Source organism: Chroicocephalus ridibundus, chromosome 2, assembly GCF_963924245.1.
Source record: "Chroicocephalus ridibundus chromosome 2, bChrRid1.1, whole genome shotgun sequence".
Taxonomy (NCBI): Eukaryota; Metazoa; Chordata; class Aves; order Charadriiformes; family Laridae; genus Chroicocephalus; species Chroicocephalus ridibundus.
This window is the reverse complement of record NC_086285.1, coordinates 71,510,474-71,529,316: the sequence shown is the minus strand read 5'-3', so window position 1 is coordinate 71,529,316 and position 18,843 is coordinate 71,510,474. Positions and strand designations below refer to the sequence as shown.

General features: G+C 44.2%; 3 protein-coding genes across 4 annotated transcripts in view; 1 reads left to right on the top strand and 2 right to left on the bottom strand.

Moving 5' to 3' along the window:
• Window positions 1–3,352: 3,352 nt before the first annotated feature.
• TPMT (thiopurine S-methyltransferase) overlaps window positions 3,353–18,843 on the bottom strand; it is a 16,701-nt gene continuing 1,210 nt past the window's right edge. The window contains exons 1-9 of one of the 2 annotated variants that reach the window (XM_063325830.1): window positions 18,561–18,718; window positions 17,857–18,018; window positions 16,986–17,078; window positions 15,753–15,885; window positions 15,234–15,286; window positions 10,466–10,540; window positions 9,640–9,725; window positions 8,621–8,665; window positions 3,353–4,502 (exon numbers count right to left, since the gene is read on the bottom strand). In XM_063325830.1, coding sequence (XP_063181900.1) covers window positions 4,171–4,502; window positions 8,621–8,665; window positions 9,640–9,725; window positions 10,466–10,540; window positions 15,234–15,286; window positions 15,753–15,885; window positions 16,986–17,078; window positions 17,857–17,996 — 957 coding nt within the window. In that variant the 5' untranslated portion in view covers window positions 17,997–18,018; window positions 18,561–18,718 and the 3' untranslated portion in view covers window positions 3,353–4,170. Of the gene's footprint in view, window positions 4,503–8,620; window positions 8,666–9,639; window positions 9,726–10,465; window positions 10,541–15,233; window positions 15,287–15,752; window positions 15,886–16,985; window positions 17,079–17,856; window positions 18,019–18,560; window positions 18,719–18,843 lie in introns of those variants that run through there. The other variant, XM_063325831.1, reaches the window with a different exon arrangement.
• Window positions 4,496–6,168, bottom strand: NHLRC1 (NHL repeat containing E3 ubiquitin protein ligase 1). The gene has a single exon (XM_063325824.1). It carries the CDS (start codon window positions 6,146–6,148, stop codon window positions 4,955–4,957), a length of 1,194 nt encoding a protein of 397 aa, XP_063181894.1. The 5' UTR covers window positions 6,149–6,168; the 3' UTR covers window positions 4,496–4,954.
• The window catches only part of KDM1B (lysine demethylase 1B), a 27,912-nt gene continuing 27,787 nt past the window's right edge, over window positions 18,719–18,843 (top strand). Inside the window, exon 1 of the mRNA XM_063325823.1 lies at window positions 18,719–18,747. The gene's annotated coding sequence lies outside the window, so the exon portion shown is untranslated. The remainder of the gene's footprint in view (window positions 18,748–18,843) is intronic.

The window sequence follows — 18,843 nt, the reverse complement described above, 5'->3', positions numbered from 1 at the left end:
ATAGCTCTCCTAAGGATTACCATCTGAAAAACGCCTAATTGTGGCTGAGAAATCTGTTCAAATGTCAGTTATTCCTCCGCCAGAGGTCAATACTAATCAAGAGGCAACAGCCCTTATCATCTTGTCCATTTTCCAGGCTGAAATGTTTCACCTCGTAAGAATGCATCCCCTTTACTGGAACGATGGGTGTGCTCCGTGCTCTGACTTGGTGGAGTTCGCCCTCTGCTTAAACCATGGACACCTTTCATTAATTTTTTCTCCTTTTCAGAGTCAATCTCTTCTCCTCCTTTCTATCTTCAACATCAAATAAGTAACTGGATCACTGGAATGGGGCTTCACAGCAGTACACCTCCTTACAGAGCATTTCAAAACTCTGAAACCACACACCTCTATGGAGCACGCTGGAAGCAATTATCTGGGAATACATTGTGGTTTAGAAAAGTATTAATTTCCATCATTTGTAGGAAACACCAAAGGAATTAGTAACAAGAAGATCATCAGTAAAATGCCAAAACTTCTTCCAAAATCAGGAAGGCAACTCCCAGACAAGAGGATAATTAATTGCAGGCTCTCCCTGCGTTATTAAGGCACCAACCTTGTAATGGGAAGTCTGAAGTCTCAAGGCTGCCAAAGGCTTCCCTTGATTCTCAGCTCTCCTGTCTGCAGCTGCAGGGCCATGACATTTATATCATGTTTGCCTTAAAGAGAGGGTGGAGCGCCAAGTTCAACAATATCTGTAAATCTCTTGGAAAGCAGTGGTGAGAAAAAGGCGTAAGTGCAATGCATCATCCGCTCACTGAGAACCTCTCTGGTGTTAGATAGCTTTGAGGGTGTCCAGAAGAACCAGACAGGTTATACTAAGGAAGCACTCTAGCCTGTATGCTCATGTAACAGTGTCAAATATAAACTTGTTACTATTAGCATTATTAGTTGAGATAATGAAGTCAAAAACGTAATGTGGAATGGAGGCATAGTCAATGCCCACTTTGGCTGTTTGATGAAGTGTGAGGTTCAGATTTTGCAAAATCTGTATATTTTTGCTTAGTTATATTACACTCCTGTGGAGGCAAGCTGTGACTCACAGCTGACTTGTAAACTACAAGGATGGGCCTCTGAGAAGAGTCAGGAAAAAAACCAACTGAGCACTGAAGAGAAAGAAACGAAGGCAAATTTCTACTGTACAGGGTGCGACAGCACCATAACACACAGTCCCAGGGGAGAAAGCTGCTTTTTTACCTCTGTCAACCTTTCCAGAAAGAAAGTCTCCTGTATTCAAGGCCATCATTTTGACGGACCTTGCTCTATAAAACTCTTAGTGGTCTGGGTGCTGGATGTTACAGGAGGTCCCCTTTCCACCCGAAATCAGTCCATGTTAAAGAAATACTATGGTGGTGTTACCTCCATGCTCTGTGAAAATATAAACATCCAACTGATGCGCACAGCAATGTGGCTGGAGGGAATGGACAGATGGTCAAACACACAATGGCCAAAATTAAGTAAATATTACTTCCCCCCCGGTATTTCTTTCTTCATTTTTATTCACCAATATAAAACACTTATTATATTCTTTATCTAAAATTATTTTGTTCACAAGCAAAACAAAAAATATGTATGTTACAGGACACAATTTTGATGTACATTTCTGAAACTCCCCTGCCTCCTTTATTCCTAAACACCGTAAACATACCCTAGTATATTTATATACAACGACAGCAACCTGAGATTGGTGCTTAAAAATAAACCAAATAGGAATTACAGTGCTTGTGCGTGCACAACAGACATACTGATCTGTAGTGGGGACTGAAGAGATGACATTAGGGGAATACTGTCCATTATATTTGTTTGGTTTTAATCCAAATTGTTAAAGCATGAGGGGCAGAGTGTGATGCAAAGTTTAATTTAGGTTCTATTTTTTTAAATAAATGCAACAGTAATTATAACTGAAGCAATTAGACACAGTCCCACGTGACATTCTAGATGAAACGGCCACCGCTCTTTTCCAAGGGTAGGCACACATCTAGCTATCCTCATTTCCAGCACATCCAGCCAGATCCCAAAGGCATCACGTACCTAGTGACAGGTGCCCCTTACCCTTTGCCATCCCACTCTCAGAACCCAGGTTTCTGTTCCATTGAAGCCTGTGACTAAACTGCAACAGATCCACAGATGGATAGAAGCAGCATGCGTCCCCTGGGCCTTTGACAAGCAGATGGCATTAAGGTATCATCCCAAAGGCAACGGGTATCAACAGCAGACACAGGGGAAATGTGCATATATGCATAGAGAGAGGCGAGAGTAAGTACAAATGTCAATGGCTTTCTAGTTTGTTATCAGCATACTGGTAGATCTCCGTCTCCCATTATCTTTTAAATTCTCTTCTGTGACAAAAGGAAGATTTCAGGTTTACTGCTGCATTTTCCCTTACACACTGAGGAACACAGATTTTTTTAGTGGGTTTATACAGTTCTTTATGGCTTCTCTATTTAGGCACCTGTGTCAAATTAATTAAGAAAGAATGTAATGGTTTCTTTGATGCAATGTTGTACAACACTAAGCACCAAGCTTTACAGCAAAAGGAAAACAGCTACACCATTCACAGAAAAAGTCTATGTTTGCTTTCAGTAGGTAGGTAGAGCAGAGATTGCAGGAGATGGCATAGGGCAAATGAGGCAGAATAAAGGCACGAAGTTTATTTTGCTTACAAACCCAAACATCAAGTGATTTCTAGTCATATATCAAAGGAGAGTGGAGCAGAATGGGTAACACCAGGAGTTTTTGTAGATTTTAAAACATCATAAGTCAAATATTTAAAAACATTTGCTGCTGAAAAGTTTCCTACACGGTAGTAGGGGCTAGGAAATTTGCCCATCCGTGAGCTCGGCAGCAAAAACAAGTTCCTGGTGGACGTGAAGGCTTGAGGAGATGAAATATCACAGCCCATGGTTCAGAGGAAGGGTCCAGGTCCCACATGTGCTATTGCAATAAACTATTAATTATGTATGAATACAGCATCCACTGTATTCCATGCATTTTGAAACACAACAGCTCCCCAAAGGAAGTGTTATCTAGTTGTTTTTATATCCCTCAAAGACCAATGTCTCCTTGGCATCTAGAAAGGAATATATAATCCCAGAGGCTGCTTCTCTGAGTAAGTTTCCTTCCTGACCCCTCAAGAAAGCTCCTGCTCAGGGCCATCATAGCCAAGGAATATTTCTGGTCCCACCAAATGCAGTTACTGGGTGGCCTGGCAGTAGAGAAGGCTGGAAAAGACCAAATGTTCATCTATTTTTCCATAGCAAAAAATGACCCTATGACAACTTCAGCAGGATATCTGCTAATAAAAAAAGAAACCATCTACATGGCAACAGCAATAGAGAAATTGGACTGTAACAGAGAAGCCCATGATTAAAAGATATAAGGAGTTTTCACTAAATTATTCAATATGGGAGTGAGCAAATCACACTTTATTGGCAGGTCACTGTTCAATTAACCTTTACAAATAGCTGCATTTAATAATTTGTTTTGTTTATATAAATGTTAACATAAGACAGATTAATACATTGCCTGAATTAGAGGACTAAATTGCTCCAATTTAAAGTAAGTATTTGGTAAATCACTGGTGCGGCAATACATGCAGTTATTAAATGCCCTAAAGTCAGACCAAAAGCCAGATGAAAAATTTACCTGTGAATTTCAAATTGTTAGTTAATATTCATGATTTCAGTGACTAAATAAAAGAAATTACTCCAAAAGTTTTATGCCATTTAACCTACTTGTTTAGCCTATCTCAGATAGCATTTACATTTATATCTAACTTCCTTTTAATACTGAACCTCCTAAGTAATCATTTTCGGAGCAGTTAAATGCCTAAAAATGCAGTGGTGACTTCTAGTGGGAGTGTTAAATCCTTCTCAAAATTATTCAGATATACCTTAATTTCCACTGTGCAATAAGGCAACAGAACTCGTGTCCACAGTGAAACTATTTTCAAGGAAATACAAACTGGAGTAAACCTGCTGTGTATTCACAATCAACAAAACCTCATTTGGAAGCTAGGAAAAAGATGAGGCTTACAACACCCTTTCTCAGGGCAGGTAGTAGTGGAAACCTCCCAAGCGTAGCTGTGTTTTTTTTATATGCAGAATTATTCGTGGTCTAATCACGAATACTTCAAGGGGCTTTTAGGGAAAGCTGCCCATGCTGGTAACCACACACCAAGTTATCTCTAGATGAAGACACAGACTTATGCATTGCATAGAAAGACCAAGTACTCCAATACAACCCTAATAAAGGCAAGAATAAACTAGTACAGAAAGAGCGCGCCTGGAATTGCACTTCCCCAGTGTGGAAAAAATAGGCTTTGAGCACCAATTCACATAACTCACTAATCAGTGGTGGCAGCTCCATCGCAATGATCTTAGCTGGATTCAGATGACCTTGAACTGAAGCTTCCATTTTTCGTATCATTTTGTCAAGCCAGTCTCCTCTCTCGTGCAGAAATCCTGGAAACAAATCACTCTGTCATTCTGATGAGCGCAGCTATGCTTAACGAAGAACAATGAAAGCTATGCGCTGGGAAGGGTAAACAAATGATGCATCACTTTCTCTCCCAGGTGCTGGTCTTCGATTACTCCATTCCAAATGTCATTATTTGTCAGAAAGTACCAAAACCATTAGGTTATCAAGGAATGAAATTGTTTTAAAATGCCAAATTATTTGTTTGGTTGGTCAATTGTTGACTAGAGCCCGTAACAGCCAGGACTTTTCCTGCAGACAGGTGAGAGATTTGAGGTAAGCTTTGCAAAAAGCACAGCATATTCGTCAAAGAGGGCAATTCACTTAAAAGTACAACCCAGAAAATGCCTCCTCCCTACATGCCTGCAAACACCAGAGCTTTGCCTGCTTTATGGCAAAAAAAAGCAGTGTGAACCTAGCAGTAAGTATCTGAACGCATTCAGGTGGAGCTATATATTTTTACTGAATGATCGCCACTGTCTAAGACAGCAAGAGAATTGTTTGCCATGTAAGCCAGTCCTACGGGATAAGAAAGCCCATGGCTAATTAGAGGGTTAAAGATGGGAAACTCCTCAGGTTTCCCTAAGCATATTACAGCCTGGCTACAGACATCCGTGACTACAACGCGACCCTCTTTGTCAAAGGCCACAGCCATAGTATATATTTTGGAGGGGAAAATGAGGTTGAGCCCAAAGCTATCCATCTGGCCGACGAGATCCATCTCTGCACTGAATATCTTCACTCGGGTGCTGCTGTTGCTCGGTCCTTGAGCTTTCAGGTGCTCGATTACCACGATGGCACCCGAGGTCTGGGAGACTGCAACCCCCCTCGGGCTGACGAGCTGCGACCGGATCATCTGACACTTCTTTAATTTCCCCTTCTGGAAGTCGGCTGCCAAGCGGTAGAGAGCCCCTGCCTCCGAGTCGGTCAGGATGACTTCACTCTCGGGGGTGGCATCCAAGCCCCATGGCAAACAGAAACCTTCCTGGACGGCCAGGACCCCCCTCCCCTCAAAATCAAAGGCCTTCACGGAGCGGTCCCCGCCATCGGTGACCACCACGTGCCCATCTGAGGTGACCGTCACGTCAAGCGGGTACTTGATATCGTTGCCTGCGTCCCCCCGCTCCCCAAACCGCTGCAGGCAGGATCCGCTGGGCCCAAAGACGTGGATCCTCTTCTTGCCGTCATGTGCCACCACCAGCCGCCCCGACCTGCGGCAGGCCGCCACCCCGGTGGGGTTGACCAGCGACCCCCAACCCCCCAGGGACAGCCGGAGCCCCAGGCCGGCGGGGGCCGGCCCGGCCGCCCCTCCGCCCCTCCCCAAGGCCGAGGGAAGGCTGCCGCCGGCGGGGCCCAGCACCTCCAGCAGCTGCAGCAGCGGCAGGCAGTCGCTGGTCTCGGCCGGGCCGCAGGCCCGCCGGCAGAAGGGACACTCCAGCCGCCGGCCCTCGGGGCCGCCCAGGGCCCCCAGGCAGCCCCGGCAGAGGACGTGGCCGCAGGGCAGGTTCCGCGGCCGCCGCTGCCCGCCGGGGCCGTACCGCTCGAAGCACACCCGGCACTCCAGCAGGCTCAGCTCCGCCTCGTCCTCCTCCCCCTCCTTCGCCGCCGCCGCCGCCGCCATCCCCGCCGCCATGAGGGGAGGCGGAGCGGCCGCCAGCCCCCGCCCGCCGCCAGCACCACCCCCGGGCCGCCCTCCTCGGTACGAGTCACCGGAGCCGAAAATAGCAGCTGCGGGACGGCAGCAGTAAAGTCGTCGGAGCCGCTTGCGGCTCCAGGACTGCAGGGCTCTAAAAAGCCCCATGGCTTTTATTCACCTTCGGGTCTTGGTGAATTGTAACGCGCTACGATGCAGCCGTGCCTTCCCAGCGTTTTTTAAAAATAAGCTGCCAAGGGGAGAGGGCCAGGGCAAGAAAGAGGTTCGAGAGCCCAAAATTTTGTAATTTAAAGCAATTGCAGTAGTATCATAGAATCACAGAATGGTTCGGGTTGGAAGGGACATTAAAGATCACCTAGTTCCAATCCACCTCCCACTAGACCAGGCTGCTCAAAGCCCCATCCAGCCTGGCCTTGAACACTTCCAGGGATGGGGCATCCACAGCTTCCCTGGGCAACCTGTTCCAGTGCCTCACCACCCTCACAGGAAAGAATTTCTTCCTAACATCTAATCTAAATCTACCCTCTTTCAGTTTAAAACCATTACCGCTTGTCCTATCACTACATTCCCTTGTAAAAAGTCCCTCCCCAGCTTTCCTGTAGGCCCCTTTTAAGTACTGGAAGGCCGCTATAAGGTCTCCCTGGAGCCTTCCCTTCTCTGGGCTGAACAACCCCAGCCTCTCTCAGCCCGTCTTCACAGGAGAGGTGCTCCAGCCCTCTCATCATCTTCATGGCCCTACTCTAGTATCCATACAGGAGTGGCAGAAGACCCACAAAGGAAGGTTTGTGTTGGCATGAACACACAGCAACTCCTCAGGCTTTCTCTGACCCCTGGCACCCTACAAGCCCGGTGCTGGTTTGCTGCTCATAGCTGCGCTTTTGCGGGGGGGAACAGCACGCTTGTGAGCAATCACAGGGACATTTCTCCCCGTACTCCCTCCTTTATTGCCACCTGGTTCACTTCCCTTCTCTCTTTCGTCCTCGATGACGGTTCCCCCTTGGTGGCTGCTGCCAAGCATTTTTGCCTGCTCACTGCCAGCTCGTCTCTCGACTCGTAATCACAACTAATGGGGATAGAAAGAAGCAACTTGTGCCAGCTTCCCGCCTCTCTCGCCCAGCTGCCGGGGCTGGTGCAAGGCGAGCATCGAAGGAAACAGTATTTGAAGAGCAGCTGCCCTTGCTCCCAGAGCTGCCAGCCGCCCAGGCCGATCTGCGGAGCACCAGGCACACAGCATCCACTGGCAATGGCCCAAAAGGAACAGCAACATTTCTCTTTTTCTAGCTCTGATGATTTGAATCGATATGGAAGAAAAAAATATACTTTAAAAATGCTTGTTTGTGCATGGAGTTTAAGAAAAGCTATGCACACCTCGAGACAGTGAAGGCAGTTATGTAGGAGAGCTGACGTGGTAAGCAAAATGGAGAAAAATGTTCCACAGGCATTTTTCTATATGCTGAAGCCCGTTTTAAGAGTGCACCAAACACGTCTAATTTTATAAGGTGAGATAAAAATAAAAGCAAGATGGGAGGTAAAGTATTTTAATGAATTTTAATCAAGATACAAACTTTAGTATATACAGCACTTCCAGAAAATAATCTAGTCCCCATTTCCTGTGTTTGTCTGAGAACTCATTGAGTTTTTGAAGACACTTAATTTCACAGTGGTTGCCTGAAAAGGAGGAAAGAGTAACAAATCACTGAATGATTAGTCACTGAAAAATGCAAACGGTCAGGAAAAAAAAAGTCTTATCCTCAGATATCTTCACAGTCCCTAACGCACTGACACCAATGCACTGGAGAAAACTTATCCGTCTCTTTTGCACTGGGATTCAACTGTCCATGCCAATGACTCACTGCACACAGGCACTGCAGGGGTCTCAGACAGTTGTAAATTTAAAAGGAGTGCAATATCAAAGCATATCAGGAGGAACTTTGAAAATTAAATTCGCACCATAATTCTGAGTTCCATTAGTTTTGATGGAAGAGTTGTACATTTAGCATTTTCTTCACATGGCACATTAATTTCCTTCTTTGGCTACAAAAGTACAGCAAAACCTGTAGAACTGGTATGCAAAGGCTGTGTATTAAAACCAGGGTAGCTGGTGATGCGGTGCAGAGAAAGACAGAATGGTCAAACGTGACTAAGACTGGAGCTGCAAGATCACTGAGTGCAGTAGGAACCCTGGGAGAAGGAAAAGATGCCAAGGGGAGGAAAGAGACAGTATCTGTCTCCTGGGTTTTCTTCATATCTTTTGAAGAGCTGAGAATTTTCGTTGACAGCAAAATCCCTGTGGCTAAATGGTATTTATTTTCCCTGTGATTTTTCCATGACTCCACCTCTTAGATAAGAAGCAAATGACTCTATTGCTTGTCACAGGGAGAGGTAGAAGCATACAAACATGTTTACGTGTTTTAGAAAAAATTCCTAAGGGTTAGATGAAGTATTACTTACCAAACAAACTTTTAATTTCAGACTCAGGAACGTAAAATGGTGGGCCTGAAAGAAAATGGGTGAAGCTAATCAGAGAGAAGACAAGCGTTGACACTGCAGCAGAAGAGCCAGCCCCATCACTCACAGAACCTGGCCAGCAACCCGGCCCCGCTGCATAGCACCATCTGCAGGAACCAGAGAACACCATGTCCAAGAACACTTTGGTGGGCCACCAAACAGCTTCAGGTGTTGCTGCTGAAGCAGGGTGCAGCCAGGGTAGCCACACTGTTAGATATCACGAATGTGACATGGATACAGCCACTCTCAGTGCACTGTGTGAGTCCAGCCAACAATCTCTTTATACCGCAATGGCATAATTAAAGCTAAAAGCAGGGTAATGTGAGAGGGAGAGCAATGAATTAAACTACTGTTGTTTATGATAACATGACCTATTTTTTCAGGGATAATTATGCTGAAGAGCCCAAAAGCAGCAAGAAATCTCTTTCTTTTGAGAGTTAATGATTAGTTTGTTTTTTTTTTAAATACCTCAGCCTTCGGTATGTAATAAATGTATAAAAGGTAAAAAGATTTTATGACTTTAGAGAATTTCACCTCTTCCAAGCATATTCAGATCATTGTTGTGGCTGGGAGAGAGGCACACGATGGGTAACACGTTAGGTTGCAAGTATTGGGTAAACAGAGCAAAGCCAATGTTCCTGGGAATGCTTCAAGCTCCCTAGGCCAGACAGGATGTTACTCTAAACATTCACTCTTCCAGCTTCATTGCCATAGCCACACTTCCAGTTTCATTTCTTTAATATAACATGCCTGTCCTCCGCTTACCCTTATCATGTCTGAATGCTAGAGAAAGCAAATTTAGTCTCAAGCTTGGTCAACATCTAACATTTTTAACACACAGCTGTATTGGTGTGATCAGCTGATAAAAAACCTGGGGAAGACACTAATATATCTACCACATCTGTATACAATCTGTATTAAAGCATGCAAAAATCAAAACATGAACAGTGCTAAGTTCTCACCTTTGTGTTTGTTTGGATCATATGAAACCGTGACCAGGAGATAGGAAGAATTTTTCTCCATTAGGGTCATCATCAAACTGACATAGCTAAAAGGAGAAAGTTGACTTTGTTATTTTGGAACTGCACAGACATTCAAGCATAGCATTTGAAATATTCAACAAAAGAGGTAATGTATTTCTACGCAGAAACAACTTGAACTGCACAGAAACTAAGCAAAGCTTAGTTTAAATTTCATGAGCATGAAATTCATGCTACACATGAAACACTTCAAATAAAGGTGACTGTTTACTCCTCATAAACAAGCATATGTCTTTTTTTGCATATTCATCTCAAAACTAACGGACAAAACATAGTATTCATTTAGCACAATCTAGAATACCATTCACAATACAGTACTGATCTTGTAAAATTATTGTGAATTCAAGATTATGTATCCAATTAAAAAATCCTGGGCTAGGGTCAAGCTACATTTGGGTTGGCTATAGGCAAGAACGAAAAATTGGAATAAAAGGAAGTGAGGGCAAAAAGAACAGAGAGGAGAAGCAGATGGGGTGAAAAGGAAATAATAAAATTCAAATGAGACTTGCAGCTCTGCTTCTGCTGGGCTGCAACAAACCACATATCTTCCCACCAAGAGGCAGGGTGGCTTCCTGAAGGAAGCTCACAAATCTAGAGTACAGCACTCTGCAAGTGCAGCTGATGCTTGTGGTAGACAAGAACTTGTATAGGTTACTCCTTTAAATGAAAGAGGACTCATCGACAAGCGGCAGGAGGAAAAACATGTCACTGCATACATTAAAGACAATAACAAAGAAAATTTACTAACCGTTGTCTGTCGCGTGGATTCACAGCTACCAGAGCACCTCTGTCCCAAACACCATCAAACTTGCCAAGTATTGAGCTATAGGGAGATGAGGAAAAGGCTTAAAAATACTAAAATGGCGCCTTCATCTTTATTCATATACTTCTGTGGAGTCACAAGGATTCTCCAGCTAGCTGCGCAGATTCTCCACTACCTTTTTATTATGGTCCAGCATTTTCATGATCCAAACCAATATGATCTGGAACCAAAGAAACCCCGCTGGTACATGGCCCTGCTGCGATAGCAAAGACGTGCTGGAATTGTTCAGCATTTCCCCATCATTAGGGTGTGCTGAGACAGGGTGGGGAGGAAGGAGAGTAGCTTAAACACATTTGGTAGAGAGTAGCATTAAACACAAATCTGGGGTTTTGGCAATCATACCCTGCTGTGACCCTTGAGGCTGCACTAACATGCACTCAGCACATCAGTAGTTCTTGGCCACCTTCTAAAACCCATGCATGATTTCAAACGCAAGTTAAAGAAGGTGCCTCGTTGCTTTACTATCGCTGAACTCAGCATGCTCAGTAATTTCAGACACCTCAGTTCCCAGCTACGTGCCCAGGACAGTTAGCGTCAGCTTGCAATTTGTTTGATGTTTGAAAAGCTAAGCTACACTGCTGCTTGCCTCAGTCTACCACTGCCCCAGACATTATTTTTGCTCCTGGATATGCTGGCACATGGCTTCAATGACCAGCCAAAACCTGCAAATGGTCAAGACTATTGGGAAGTGCCTTTATTGATGGATGGTAAGAGCAGTCAGGGTGCAACTAGAGATGAGCATATTTGGGAGGAAGAAGGAAGAGCCTTGTTTCTGGTAATTATTAAACCAGGAGTTGAGAGTAAGGTAGTAATAATATAAATTGCATAATTTTATAGAAAGTTGGAAATAAGTTTACTTAGTGAGAAAAATATGGTATGGAATTGTGCAATACTTTTCTGCCTACTAGGAGGGTGTCAGAGTCCAACTGCATCACCTCTTTCTTCACTTCTCTACTGGTTTTTGGCTGGGGTAGATTTACATTTCTTCATAGTAGCTTGTATGGGGCTATGTTTTGGATTTGTGCTGAAAACAGTGTTGATAACACACTGATGTTTTAGTTACTGCTGAGCAGTGCTTAAACAGAATCAACACCTTTTCTGCTCCTCACCCCACCCCACCAGCGAGTTGGCTGGGGGGTGCACAAAAAGTTGGGAGGGGGCACAGGTGGGACAGCTGACCCCAACCAACCAAAGGGATATTCCATATCATATGACATCATGCTCAGCAATGGGGGGAGGTTGGCAAGGGGGTCACTGCTTGGGACTGGCTGGGCATCAGTCAATTGGTGGTGGGAAACTGTTTTCATTTCATCACTTGTCTTTCTTGGGTTTTATTTTCCTCTCTCTTTGGTGTGTTGGGTTTTTTTTCCCTTACTTTTTTTTTAAACTTTTTAATTATTAAACTGTTTTCATCTCAACCCACAAGTTTCTTTCTCACTTTTACCCTTCTGATTGTCCCCGCCGTCCCACCAGGGAGCGGGGAATGGACAAGCAGCTGTGTAGTGCTTAGTTGCCAGCTGGGCTTAAACCACAACTTCTTCTCCTGGCATTGTTATATCTCTGGAATCTAACCTAGAAGCTGATCCTGTATTTCTCACTCTATAGTGATGAGACATGATAACGTGTTTAAGTCCTGACTTCTTTTAAAGTTTGCCAAGACTAAGCATCTAATTTAAATAACCAGCCTCTTAAATGAAAGGAGATTTTTAAAGAGACAGTTAAACATGCAATGGGCACAAGGGGGACAAAGCGAAGTCTAGTGGGGCAGGTGACAAACTTGATCTTCTGACACTTGGACGCCGTTCTCCTCTTTGCATAGGTGGGTCTGCTGTGTGACCTTAGGCAAGTTCCTGAAGTTTTTTGCACTTGTCTTTTCCTCCCAACTTTAATCTGGTCTAACTGGAATGGTGGCGGTGGCTCCATACAGGCATTTCATGTAATTTACTCCCTACCGATTTCAAGAGGGTCTACAGACATCGCAGGCTGCAGACAGTCTCATGCTGTGGCCTTCCCCCAGTCCTGGTCTCCTGGGTGCCCAGATCTCAGGACCTGCTGAGCATCTGGGTGCTCCCTGCTCGTCTGCACATCAAGTTTCCTTCTCAGGAGAACAAGCCATGAGGAAAAAGGTCAAAAAAGGTACACAGCTGTCTTTCATCCTGGTGCAGAATCAGGATGAAGCTAAGGTCTTAAGACATGCTTGTCTTGGGTGTACCTTTCACTATGCCAGTACCTTTTAGCACCACATTATCTCCTGTTATGTGTTTATATGGTACGTAGCACGAGAGATCACAGTCCAGGTACTACCACAACTAATAAAAATTAACATGTAAAGCAGAAACTCACATATCTGTAGAAAACCCACTGGATTTAAGCAGTAAAGTTGTGAATTTCTATCTTTGCATAAGTTTAGTAGTTTCAGTTAATGCAATTTTAATTTTTTTTTAAAGCCTTGCAGCCATGATTGTATTAGGAGGTACAATGGTTGTGTAATATAACTGTTTTACATATGTCCCAGAGTTTCCACAAAGAGCAGTAATTCCTGTTACTCTTTAACTAGCCGAAGTCTTTGAAATGTCTCATTCTGACAAAGGTCAGGAGCACATCGGAGTTCTCCGCTAATGAATGCTAGGCTAATGGGGATCAAAAGGATTTGTTTGCAGGCCAGCCTCAGCAAGACAGAAGTAAGTTTAATTTCCATAATTACTGGATAATTAATCAAATTGTCTGCACATAGAAACTAGAAGAGTGTGTACATTCTTCTAGTCACAGGTATTTGCTGACTGCTATAGGGAAAGCAGCTCGTACTTTCACTATAATTGCACCCAGTACAGACCCATGCACCCAGAACGTCTATTTGCCAATTTATTTTCTGGATGACAAACTATGTACGGGTCCCAGTAACATGCATGGAAAATGTCACTAATTAATTATTCCATAGTATTATTCCATCATCTTATGATGGAAGTTACAGATTTTACCATGCTACTTGCTACAAAACTTAGAACTGAGATTTTTCAAAAATTGCTGACAAGGAGCTTAAGCAATCCCTGGGCAACTTGTCAACTCACAGCAAGGATTTAAAGGGATCTACACAGCAAGTAGCTACGTTGCAGGGGCAAGGCAGGGAAGAAAACCAGGCAGTATCTACAAAGTCATGTTCATATACAGCTCATCTGATCCAAGGCACTCACTTTGCAGGGCTTGTTATACATACATTATCCAAACCAACTAGAGTCAGCTGCACCAGCAGAAGTCTTAACAATGGTCTATTGTCTAAAAGATTTGGGATTTTAGTAATGAATATTCTTTTTTTCCAATTTATGCAGATTTAAAAAAAAATAAATCACACAGTAAGCACCATATTCTGGTGTCCTAAACTACCTATTACGCCTGTAAATGCAGTAGCTCTGAAAAGCTAAAGATTAAGACTTGACCTCCTCCTTCTTATTGAACAGCCATGAAGCAAAACCTCAATCCTGACAGTTGTTTGTAAGAAAAGCAAACAAACACACAAAACTTCACCAGAATTTTACTATCTAGGGAAAGTCATGTCTGAGTAAGAACTGCAAGAGGAGGGAACTACAGTGCAGGACTCTGGGCACCTTCAGCTTCCTACAAGATACATTACAAAACCAGAAATAACACTGTTTTCTTGCATGCTCTCCAATCTCCAGCTACCTCAGCACCAGTCTGGGTCTGAGGACATTTTAGGACAGACTTAAAAATGCCGGTTGTCAACACCACTTCTGGGGACAAATAAATAAGCCAGACGCATTACTGTCCAAGGCAGAATCTTCTATGCTAGAGGCTGGAGAGAGTTGTAAGTCCTCCTGCAGTCCCTGTACAACTTGGTAATTTTCAAAATTCCCCCACCAGCTGACACTTGAGCAGAAGGTCAGGTGCAAAGCCACCACAAAATCTGAGAAGCAACATTTGAGGCCACGAAGCACAATGAGTTAAAACATTTTTCATGAGTCAGTAATGCGGACTGTATTGAAATATTTTGCATTTTCTGTTGTGTCTTTTAACTAAGAAATAACGACGTTTCAGCATTAAAAATCCTTCAAAAGAGATTAGTAAGTTGAGACATGTTTGCCAAGACACTTGGAGTCAGTGTTTGACAACATATTGTGCTGTCACATAAACTGCAGCGATGCGATGTACTTCAAGCCCGTCGAGAAAAGCATGTTAAGTAAAGCACAGGACACATAATCAATAGGTACAGCTTATGTACCTATGTATATATTAATGAATAGTTTGGGGAAATAAAATATATCTAGTACTTCGTTAAAGGAAAAGCTGTCTAAGAAGACACCTCTGGTATAGTTTCTTTACTTTTACTAAGCTACTCTTTGTAAGGGATTGTGCTAGGGTTTTTGCTTTGTAGAATCCATCAACAGTATTAAACATAATTTGTTTTCACTGTAAAAGCAAACACCGTTTTCTATAATCATAGGACAGCTTAGAACAAGAAGCCCATTTAAAGATACTTAGTTGGCATCTTTATCTACTGGTCAACAACAGAGTTAATTTTTGTTAAAGATTGGCTATTCACATAGAATCATACAAGTTAGTAAGAGTTTTCTTGAGAAGACCTGTTTCAAATCTTTACGGCTGATTCAAATAAAATATTATGGTAGTATTAATACATCTTTGATTACAGAAAATTATAGAACACATTGTGTATTCCTACCTGGACAAATCATAAATACTGCAGCAGTACAGAGAAATGTTCCCAGAAGTACTCTACAATAAAAAGCAAAGGAAACAATACTTATCAGCAAACTATCTTTAAATATACACTTATAAATGTATATTTATACTTTATACCTTAAAATATACACATATATACACTCAGGTGTAATGGGGAAAAACTGTGAGAAGCTTTTTACTTTTTCTTTATTGAAGTACCTCTCCTGATCCCCTTGAGAGGTTCTGATCTATCAAGGCACGCAGCTGTCCAATTTTAAAATACATTTACTTTACATTCAGGTGCTTCAATGCCTTAAGAAAAGAAGGCCAAAGTAATACGCTCAAAAGAAGAACTTCTCAGTGCAAAATTGCAACTCAGAGCTTCCTTTCAGACCTCTTCAGGAGAGGTGAATGATTACCAGTAAGACAGAGGCATAAAAGCAGAATGACTTGTTTGCTCAGTTATGCCTGCACTGCATGATTAACCACACCAGATCATTCCACAGCGCAGGAAACATACCTGCAACTTTTTTGCTCCTGAAATCTCTGGGACTGGCTCCTCGCAATAAGGCAGACTGTGTTCTGCAAAAAAATCCTTCAGCGCTTGCTCGCTGATTTCCACACCAACAACGCTGTGTCCCATGTCCGCCAGCCTGCACACGGCAGAGAGAGGTCCCAAGTTTACGTGAGGCCCAAAGGCTGGGCCATTACCAAATGGGTTATCTCCCATGCAGCATTGATTCATTAGAGAAACTCTGGTTTTAGGACATAATTGTATGTCTAATCCTGACTTTCTGGAGCGTTCACCTTTTATTGAACACCTCCCCCTCCATGATCTGAGCCTAAATTCGCACCACTCAGCATACAGTTGAGGAGGACTTACAGGCTTTATTTAGATCCAATGAATTATTCATTTATTTCTATGAACTCGATGAAAACAAAGGTGAGTACACAGAGAAACTGTCCGTTTTCGGTTGACAGAAATATGTTCTGCTCTGAACTGCAGCGGCTGAGGCCGCTGAGGTCCACCCAGCTGCTTCTGCGGCTTGGCAGCACCAGGCAGCAGGGTGCGGCAACCTCCCGGCTGCTGCAGCTCAGTGCGACAGCAACTCGCGTCGGAGCCTGCAGTCAGACGAGTGAGTAGTTACCGTGATAAAACCTGGTAACTGGAACTAACCTGATTCCTCGCGGATGCAGTTCAGTCGGGGTTTTTTTGGTTTGTTGTTCCCTTCCTCCAAGAAAAAAACCCACTGGCTTATACGACCCCTAATTGTGAATATAACCCACGCAAAAAAGTAAAAGTAAAATAATAAATGTAAAAAAGAGGAAGTTATATTTAGCCCAAATCATTTAAGTTCCCAGTGCAACACGCCACATGGCCCCTTGAAAATGTGCTCTGGCACAACCGACCTCATTGCAGGCAATTTAAGCTGGCATTGCCACCAAAAGAAGCAGCGTCAAGGGCAGAGCTTCAGCCACTCTGTCCATCACAAATTCAGCATTCCCCAAGCTGAACTCGGGACAATCAGGAGGACTTTCAGGTTGCTCCTTATCCATCCCATTTATGCTACTATACAAAACGCCAGCAAACAAAACCAAACTTCCTCCTCCCTTCAGCCTCCAGTGACGCTGCTTTCCTACCACTGGAGATGCGGCGCATTTCCATTGGCCAATGTAAGGTTGGGAATTCCCCCTCTCCTTCCCTCCCTCCCCACATCAAATAAGATTTTTGCACTTATAAACTGTGCTTTACCATTTCATCTCTACTGCTTTACCACAAAGTGGGAAAAATATCCTCAGTCCACTCCTGCCATTTAAAAGAACATCCAGATACTTCTGTAGGAGCCTGCAGAAGAACAGACATGTTTTACTTAACGCTGCGAGTATTTGCGCTGACACACTGAAAGCCAAGGGCTACATGCTATGCCAGGTTAACACACAAACTCCATGATGGAACATAGGTTCCTAGTCCAACCTGCTTCATACCATAAGAACATAAAATAAAAAACATTCACTTTCCATTTACTTAGAAAGAAAGTACATTTAATTTCTGTTAGAAAATAACACATTTCTCTTTGTTCTGTTTTCTGTTCGTCTTTTCAAGTAAACAAACCAACCAACCTGCCTCTAAGAGGGCCACAATAGACAAACAGAATAATTATTAAACTTCTGTATCAATCAAATCACTTATACAGGTCTTAAATGTAACTTTTCTTGGTTGCAAAACTATATAATCAGGTTTTCTCTCTTAGGCCCCTGTCTTTCAGTGCACGATAATTGCTGCCATGCCCTATGCATATTGTTTTAGGCCCCAGTTTTATAACTTATGAACAGCAGTGCAGAGCTTCTGCATCATAAAATTTAAGATTCTTAGTCAAGTTATCCAAGCTTTATAGTTTAAAACTTAAGAGTAGAAGTTCTAAATGCAATGCAATCCTTTCTTTTCTCTGCCCTTTTTTGACAAATGTAGGCCACAAAAATATTTATTTTATTTTCAAGCTGTGTAAAAGAATTTTCCTTTTGTAAATGCTCCATTTTCGTTTAAGAGTTTTTTGACTGAGTCAAGTCATTCATCTCACAGCATTTTTTTTAAACATCCTAGGCAGAAGAGTAAAGTCACGTACGGATGCCCTTGTTCCTTGTGAAATCCAATGTTGCCCATTTCCCATTTTTGCAGCCATTCCTCTTCAGACACCACTCTGTCTTTTTGTGACCCGATATCGGTGCCTTCCAGGCCCCAGGATGCATTGGCTAGGCGGTCCATCGTCCCCAGGGAGCGCCAGTAGCTGTGAAAAATGACAGAAAAATTACACCCACCCAGTGAATAGTTTGGAACCGGCTCTTGCTTCCTCGAATCAAATACAAATTTAGTACCGTTTAAGAGATTATAATTTGGCAACTATTTAAATGTAGCTGTAGAGAACGTGATAGAGGATACTCTTGCTATGGGTGGCTAGACTTTTTCCCCCGGAGCGAAGCCTGTTCAAACGCACCCATCTGGACGCTACCGAAGCGCCGGTGCCCTCCCGTTTTAAACACATCTGGAAGACACCCAGAGGCTGCCCGGCCCCATTGCCCGGGGAGGCGGGGGGGGGAACGACACGGACGGACACCGAGGGGGCAACCGCAGGCCCAAGCCCAGGGCCGGTCAGTGAGTAGGTCGATACCGACACTTCTCCCTCTCTCGCCTGAAACCCGTGGGCAAACCGCGGGGGCGAGGAGCCGCTGGGGGCGAGGGGGACCCGGAAGGACCCTGCGGGGTTCGGCGCCCCCCATGTCCCCCTTATCGCGCTCCCCCCCCAGCCCGGGTGGCGGCGGCGGCGGGTACCTGCGCGGCGGCGGCGGCGGGTCCCTCGGGGGGCTGCGAGGACGGGGCGGCGCCTCCCTGCCCCCCCCTCGCTACGCACCGCGGAGAGCGGAAGCGGCGGCAGGAGGAGGCGGGCTGAGGGTGCACGGCACCGGGGAGGAGGAGGAGGAGGAGGAGGAGGAGGAGGAGGATGAGGATGGCGGCGGCGGCGGTGGTGAGTGACCCCCTTCCCCCGGCTGCAGCGCCCGGCGGGGGGGTTGCTGACATCCGCCCTTCCCGGGCGGCGGGGCAGGTGCGAGCGCTG

Bases quoted from the DNA above. Each gene is read 5' to 3' on its own strand.
- NHLRC1 (XM_063325824.1), bottom strand. From the start codon at position 6,148: ATGGCGGCGGGGATGGCGGCGGCGGCGGCGGCGAAGGAGGGGGAGGAG.